Source organism: Monopterus albus, unplaced genomic scaffold, assembly GCF_001952655.1.
Source record: "Monopterus albus unplaced genomic scaffold, M_albus_1.0 scaffold14.1, whole genome shotgun sequence".
Lineage (NCBI taxonomy): Eukaryota > Metazoa > Chordata > Actinopteri > Synbranchiformes > Synbranchidae > Monopterus > Monopterus albus.
In genome coordinates, this window is record NW_018127894.1 from 2,007,221 (window position 1) to 2,015,728 (window position 8,508).

General features: G+C 39.9%; 1 protein-coding gene across 1 annotated transcript in view; it reads right to left on the reverse strand.

Moving 5' to 3' along the window:
• Window positions 1–4,139: 4,139 nt before the first annotated feature.
• rheb (Ras homolog, mTORC1 binding) overlaps window positions 4,140–8,508 on the reverse strand; it is a 7,962-nt gene continuing 3,593 nt past the window's right edge. The window contains exons 3-8 of the mRNA XM_020591648.1: window positions 6,924–6,991; window positions 6,731–6,813; window positions 6,556–6,612; window positions 6,417–6,464; window positions 5,912–5,993; window positions 4,140–4,460 (exon numbers count right to left, since the gene is read on the reverse strand). Coding sequence (XP_020447304.1) covers window positions 4,368–4,460; window positions 5,912–5,993; window positions 6,417–6,464; window positions 6,556–6,612; window positions 6,731–6,813; window positions 6,924–6,980 — 420 coding nt within the window. The 5' untranslated portion in view covers window positions 6,981–6,991 and the 3' untranslated portion in view covers window positions 4,140–4,367. The remainder of the gene's footprint in view (window positions 4,461–5,911; window positions 5,994–6,416; window positions 6,465–6,555; window positions 6,613–6,730; window positions 6,814–6,923; window positions 6,992–8,508) is intronic.

The following is an 8,508-nucleotide window of genomic DNA, read 5'->3' on the forward strand; positions in this document are numbered from 1 at the left end:
AGGTTTTTGCCACCTGGACAGTTTTTTTTACATGTGCCACTGCTGATATTGGAATTTGACACAGGAGGCCAAAACAATAAAGGGAGAGGCTTTTTGCTTTGACTGGGCTTTAACAGTGACTTTGCACAGAGTTGGGGTTGCAGAGTAATATTTGAAGAGACGAGGAGCAAAACAAACAGAGAGAGAGAACAAGATGAAGCAGAAGTGAAAGAATATGAATGACCGAGCTCAAATAACAAATCTATCTTCTGACAGTTGAGCTAGTAACTGGGAAGAAAACCACTGAGGTGTGGTCCTAGTCATTTTTGAACTTATCTACAGAAATCCCTCCAGCTGCTCTTTTGAGATCCCGCTCTGTTACAGTTTCTCTGCTGCTGATCACTGGACCAAGTTAGACCTTGACCTATGAAATTTTCAGAGAAGACTCTCAGTTGCAGTATCAAAAACAACCACACTGGAGCAGAATCAAAACTAATAAAATTTGTTTCTAATGCACTGACGTTAGACCCCTCCCTCCATCTACAGTGGCACAGATAAAACATACAATTGGAAATGACTTATGGCACTTGAGTGGATTTTCATACATCAAAGAATGACTTGGTTTAATTTTATATTAAAGCAGTCATTGAACAATTAAAGTAGCATTTGTCTCAGGTGTGTAGATTCAAAAAGCACATGGGCATTTGCACTTTATGTAAACAAATGTTTGCCCATTTGTTCGTCAGTTAGCTTCTTTGTTTCTTGGGATTTTCTGTCTGTTTGCAGGATTTACACCAGATAGATTCTTTAAAAAAATAATTTGTAATGTAAACTATTCATGCATTTCAAAAGTTTTTTATTTGCATTTTGAATTGGACTTAAGTAAAAATAAAGGGAGGTAAAATTTCTTCTACACCAAAGAAAATATTTTAGTCTTTTAATAACCAATGGCTCAGATGAGTGTTGCAGCCGGTTCTTGTCTTTCACTAGATATTAAGTTCAAGTCATTTTTAACCTTTGACGGTTGTGTATATTGGTTCTTTTCATGTCTGGTGGCAGTGTTGGTGAAAGAGCACAAGGCCAAAGATTTTACACCTCATATGTCTGACAGAATCCACCTAATGCAAACATACCGAACATACCTTCGACTAACATCCTCTTTTCCTCTTAAAGTATGAACCACACAAATATAAAACTTTATGTGAGTTTCTCCCAAATGGATGCATTAAGATTTGCAAATATTTTGCAAGTTATATAAAGGAGAGGACAAAGGGTGGACAGCTCTTACAAAATGCAGGAATCAGCATTGGGAAACTGTGACCCCTGAACATAGTTTACCCAAGGCGAGTGAGATGCAAAGTATATAGACTTAGCTGAGATACACCACGTAATGGGATGTTGCCATGACAAGACAAAGTATGAACAGGTATAAAAAGTGGGAACGTTCGTGAACACATGTCAGTCATTGGCAGACATCAGGACAGAAAAATCATCAAGGTATGTTCACATAAATCTATGCTTGATTTTGTTTTGTGTGCTTAACTTTTTCCAAATCTTTACAATTATCCTTAAAAACAAGAAATACCAAATCAATACTATCGCAAAATTTTTTTCACATATTTGCTACCAAATGTCAGAATGATAGTTAGTGCTGCCAGTTCACAGCAAGAAGGTTCTGGGTTCAAGTCTCAGCCGACCCGGGGCCTTTTTGTGCAGATGTTGCATGTTCTGCGTGCCTGCATGGGTTCCCTCTGGGTGCTCCGGCTTCCTCCTACGGTCCAAAGACATGCAGCTTAGGTTGATTGGTGACTCTAAATTGCCTGTGTGGGTGTGTGGTTGTTTGTCTACATGTCAGTGATGGACTGGCGACCTGTCTAGTACACATCAGTTTTTGCTGTGAATTTCTATATTTACACTCCATACAGTATATTCCCTTCAGTTTTTTAAAATCATAAGAAAAGGAATGAAAAAAGTTATGCCAAAATGTTTTGTGCCATGAAATCTGTAGTGCTGAAAATACAGTACATATTGTGTTATCAGAACAGTGCTTAATCTCTACCAGGCTGCAGTACTGAGCAGAACAATGAAGCTGCTGGTCTTGGCTTTAGCCGTCACCCTGCTGTTAACAGCCGGTGAGTCTGTCACTGATTCTCCACTGAATAAACACAATGTCTGCTGCCGTGCAACAGGGAAGCCTGTTTTCTCTTTTCTGCACAATAGCACAATCTCAACAGACCTGTCAGAAACTCAAAGGCAGTTCAATTCCCTTGACAAGACTGTAGTCTAAGAAATTAAAGTAATTAACAATTAACTTACTTGTGATGGCCATAACACAACATCACCCTTTTTGGTTCCACCCCCCTCCTTTAACATCTAAGTAGACTAAATAGCAGGCAAATAGTTTGTCCCAGGACAGATTCTTACAATCCTTACCATCAGACACACCTAGATCATAAAGAGTAAAAAAAAAAAACAATGTCTGAAATATTTTATTGGTGTTTTTGTTTTCAGGTGAAGCCCTGAACTGTCACCGCTGTGTCCCTAAAAAGGCCGGAGGAGCCTGTGAGCTCACTGTAGAGACTTGTAAACCGGAGAAGGATTGCTGTGCTGCTGCCAGGTTCTTGAGAGAACCATGTGAGTTTCTCAAAACACCAACACTATTTTATCATTCACAAATACATGAACTCAAAAATGACAGCAGTTAAGCAAAAAATGTTTACTGAAAAAAAGCATTTACATGTCTAACAGTGCACCAAAATGACAAAGCTAGGGGCAATGATGGGGAATTAAATGTATTGTTTTTACTGTTGAAAGATGTTGATCAGTTCATTAGACTTCCTGTGGCAAAGCAGCATTAGGTAACAGTAGCAGAATGTCAACCACTTGTCTAATAACCGAATGTCATATGCTGAATTGTCCACATCCACGAGAACACATTGTCTCTTCTCCAGTGAGGTGCTTTTTGCATAATAAGGGGTAGATTTTTGTTAAAAGCCAACCTGTTCCATTTTTTTTTTCTTTCTCAGATGGACATTACCAGAAATGCATGGCTATGTCTGACTGTGCAATGCTGGCGATGAATGCCTACATCGATATTAATTGCTGTAGAGACGACATGTGCAACACCCTTTTAAAATCCCATTTAGAACCAGAGAACATGACAGTATATTGAAGTGCCTTTGAGCAAGTTATTTATCCCCCAGTGACTGCTGCAGGCAGAGGTGTGAAGACCTGTATGAGCTCAAGCTGTTTTTTTTTTGTTTTTTTAAAGAGAACAAGCTATAAGTCTCTTAACTTGACAAATAAAGGAGCATGTGACTGGACTCATTCTTCTGGAAATCTTCTGCTGTCCACTGTGGTCCTGAAAAGTATCAGGATTCAGAGGGTTCATGTTCAGGAAAGAGTTGGAAAATCTTATACATTCTTTCATTTCCAGTAGTTTGGTTTACTGCAATGATCTTTTCTCAGGTCTCTCTGTTGGCATTCGAGTTAAAGAAAACAATCACACAGAGGGAGCCTAATTATTTTGCTGCAAAGCGCTGGAGAAAACTTTGGCTTTACACTTAATCATTAGACCATCGTCTTCCCTGCACTTTCATCTCGCACCATCTTCAGTTTACTTTAAATGATCAAACCTTGTAGCTAAAGTAAAATACACACTCCGCCCTGTGTTACATAACCACTTTTTGCTTTAATGATTACAATCAAAAACATTTGTACAACATTTTCAACATTAGAAAATGGATGCAGTTTTTTTTTTTTGGCTGACAGTAACTGCTCTGAAAACAAACTGAGGGACAGTGAAGAGGGTACCGCGTGGAGATGAAGTAAAAAAAGAGCTGTATATGAGAGGGACCAATCAACTGCTGATGTATCAGAAGAAATGTCCATGTTTACATATCCAATTTCAGAGCATATGCAGGGCAGACATGACAGTTCTCTCATCTTATTTAAACAGAGAAGGGCTTTTGGCCTATATGAAAGATGCATAATGAGAAGCTAAGATGCATCACCCTACTACTATCTCTGGCCTTAGTTAGGGGTATCATCATTACCAAGCACAGGAAAAACATTTTTTCTGATACACCCAAAATAATGCAGTGGTGCCGAGCACAGCGATAAAGGACAGGTGGACTGTGGGAAATATGAGACAAGGAAACCACCACTCACCCTTTTTTTTAATCAAACACACAAAGAAAAACAAGGATGACAAATGGGAATAGGAAATACTGATAAATAACAGTGGATTCAGAGCCATAAATAGACAGTATTGGATATTTAGGACCCTGTGGAAGGGGTGGAGTCAGCTGAGGTGAAGGAGAACTGGCAGCTAGCCTTCAAGTAACGGGATATCCCAGTGCAGTGTCCTGTGTGTTGATTGGGCGGCTCTACATCATGGAGCAGGACGTTTTTCCTGGCTGCACGCCGCCATCCATTTTCTCTGCCTCCAGGATCATCCTCCGGAAAACTTCCACGGCCGTCTGAGGAAAAAGATCACACAAGACATACACAACACGCTGTCACATGTCTCAGGCACACCACTTTGAATTTTCCAGCAGTACACACAATACATGGCAGTGGCTCCTTGTGGTGCTTTAGGCACAACAAAGATTGCATTGTTTTTATGTAGCTCTAAAGACAATCAAGCAAACTTACTTAATTTGAACCAGTTTAGTAAACTTCCTGAATATGAAGCTTATCTATGGGGGAGCCAGAAAATGTAAAGATGGTTTCATAGATTTGATTTCTGCTGTACAAGTAGAAAGTGTGTTTACAACTAGCTTATCTAAAATCAACAGAATAGTGGCAGGTTAACCCATTGTTAAAACTGGCCACTTGGGGGCAGCACAACAAGCTCTAAACAGAACACTTACATACAGTATTATCCTGTTATAAATTTTATATGGTTACATGTCTGAAACACTGGCTTATCTACACAATGAGGAGACAAGGAGCAACATTAACATTCACAATTGTGCCCATCTGACAAAATTAAGCCCAGTATTCACTCTTTTAGCTATGCTTTGCTCTCCACCAACTCCTGAAAGTAATATCTGGCTCTTTAGCTGCTAAACTCGACTTACTCGACTTTGTCTATGTGGTGTTTAATATGCTTACTCGACTTTGTCTATGTGGTGTTTGGTGTTTGGCTGCTAGATAGTGTACTGTGGGTTTTTAGAGCATTCTCACTGTAAACTGCTACCCACTGTAGATGTAAACAATGCTCAGGGAGCCAAACAATAATGTTATAAAATAAACCAGTGAGTGAAAAGTCACTAAAACCCTTCACAGTTCTGTCCCTAGGTCTGGTCAAGCTAATGCTGGATCCTTCACTTCCTAAAATGCAATCTGATAACATCATATCGCCCGTCTAGTGAGTGTCTTTCCTTCTCCGTGTGTTCAGACTGTAACACAGGTGTTCTGTTACACATTTCTAGTTTGTAAGTCCAAACAAAGAAATGATAAATAACCCTCATGACATCATCAGCGTTATTATATTTAGACTGGAAAACTCCCTTCAGAGTCACAGCAAGTGCTATAGAACTGTTTTCACAGACTGTGTAGCGCTCCTTATGATGACTGTGTAACTTTATATGAGCCCTTTGTCAAAGTATCAATGTATCCATCTTTACAGTATCTACACTCATTCTTTAGAGGGTCATGGGAGCTGGAGCTGTCACTGGGCAAGAAACAAAGTAGAGGAAATGTTGCTGATGTATAGAGGAAGACAACCCACACTAGCATATGAACATGCCAGCTCACAGAGGGGCCCCAGCTGGCCGGCATCTTGCTGTGAGGCGACAGTACTGCACCACCATACTGTATATGTTTTTGAACCCAAAATGTAATTGTATTTGGGTACTTTTTCAAACAGATAAATAGGCCTTGAAAACAGTCAAATCCGTATTTGATGTGGAGCAATCTTCTATACCTGGTTCTCTTTAGCTGAGGACTCCATGAAGGCAGCGTTCCAGGATTCAGCTAACGCTTTTCCCTCTTCACAACTGATTACTCTGAAGAAAAAAGTTCACAAAGACAGCAGGCAATTATAAACAAATATTTCACATTAAGGCTGCAGTGCTGAGTTTGACTAACCCACAGTTTAAATACTAGGAGATATGTTCTTATAAATGGGTCCGTTGACTTGGTCCTGAGGAAGCTTCATTTTAAGGACTATACAAACATAGAAAGACAAATTTTAACCCACTAGCCTAATGCAAATGTCCATCTTCTTTTGGGACATCTAGGAACCTAATATTCACATATACTCTGTATTTCTGTCTCTGCCATGTGTCAGGAATGTGTAGTTTTCCATTCTGCCACCAAAAGTGTGCTAAACTATGAAAAACTGAATAGAAATGAAGGTTAAAATGATCAAATTTGTTCAGCCATCTGTAGTGGACCTAATGTTCAATTTGAGTGTTTTTAGGATGTACCGTTCCATATGTAGGTCGTTCTTGTTTCCGACAAGCATAATTGGTACTCTGCAAGGGAGGGAAAGTAAATGGCACGTTGTCACTCATGCATGATTTATTGCACGTCTTGGGCCGTAAAATTAGAACAGATGATACTCACTGGACTTTTCCCACCATGTCCAACAGTTTTTCATGGATAACCTGAACAACTTCAAAGCTGAAAGAAAAGAGGAGGACGTTTCTTCTTCAGCACTCATAAACCACCTGCAGTCCAACCTATTATACAGAGCTGAACACATATTTATTTAGTTTTAAAAGGGGGGATAAAAGTTTACCTTTTATTAGATGTAACTGAATAGACCAGAATGTAACCATTGATATCTATGGAGTAAGTCTGTGGGAAGATGGAGTACTCATCCTGGAGAGACAGCAAATGTGAAGAAATTAGTAAGCAATATTACAGGTTGGAACATTATCATAACAATACATATTTGCATAAAAATGATTCAAGTCAGCATCAAGTCATACCTGTCCTGCTGTGTCTACCAGTTGAAGATGATACTCTTGTCCATTTATTGTGATCATTTTAGTAAAGGCTGCAGTTAAGAGAAAAGATCAATTAGAAATTAACCAAAAGAAAGACAGACAGACAGACAGACAGACAGACAGATAGATAGATACTTTATTGAACCTGATGGAAATTCAGGTATCCAGTAGCAATGACAATAGTTAACAAAATAAAGAAATGTATAAAAGCGTAAGTCTAAAATACCAAAAATAAGTATAAAATTATAAAATGTAAATAGAGTTAACATGTACCAAGTATACAGTATACATAAGGTAGACATGATAAAGTAAATGTGCATAAAGTACCTGTGTGCAAATACTTTAACTGATGGCAAGCAAGAAATCTCCTTTCAAAATAACACAGCAAAAACAGCACATAGAGTAACAAAGCTTCATACAGTACACAGCCAACTGCATCTTCATTAGTGTATGCCTCCAGATACTGAGACGTACAAGACACAACCTAGTTATGGATCCATTTCGGTTTGCATGGGACCACCGAGTTCATTTGGCACAAGAATATCAATATGTGCCTGGAGATGGGTCATATTATCTACAGTGGCACTGAGGAATTGCACTGCCTGCAGCATCTTACTGATAACGCTGACACTTCACTCTACATTAACCATCCAGAAATTATTTATAGATACGGACCACACATCTGAGAAATGCAGGGTGGTATGTGAGCAAAAATTAGGGGAAAAAGAGAAACAGCCTACAGGTAAAGTTTGGATTCAAATCTCCAGAGTGTCTGGGATCGTGTGTTTAGGAGTTGATAGATTACTGTACAGTGTGTTCTCTCCTTTGGCAAAATGTGCTGTTAAAGTACCTTCAAGCAAGGTTCCCTTTCTAAGGTGGAGCCAGGGACGTCCAGGCTTATACCCGTCAGAGAGTAAGCAGGGGTTTTTTTCAGGCAAACACTCCAGCTGATTTCTGAGTTCTTCTAGAGAAGGTTCTTCTGAATGAAAGTAGGCAGCAGTGTTTGGACATATTGGCTAGGAGGGAACAGTGCACATTGGGGGGGGGGCACTGGTGTGGTGGGTAGAGCAGTCGTCTGCCAACCAGAAGGTTGAAGGTTCAAATCTCAGTGCCTGCAGTCCACGTGTCAAAGTGTCCTTGGGCAAGAAAGACACTGAACCCTCCAAGTTGCCCGTGATGGCGGCACATATACATGCAATGGCCCAAGGCCCCTCGGCTCCAAACAAAATTTCATTGTACGTGTCACAATAAAATAAAGCTGCTGCTTCTTCTTCTTTTAACTGAATCAGCTCATAGAGTTTTCATGGCATACAATTCAGATGTCTACATTAATGGTTCTGATGAAGATGAACATCAGAGGTTCAGGAGCAGAATCATGCCCCTCACGCACACCTTCCCCTGCTACCTGCCTACAAATGCTTCCACTCTCTGCCTACAGAGTGCTTTCATTTCTCATAAATGGTGGCTGCAGTCTGGTCTGAACCATGCTCACCTTCCATAACCGTTCGTGAACTCGTCTCCTGTTCTACTTCAGCAGATGTATTCCTGCCCCTCGTGCATGGTCTTC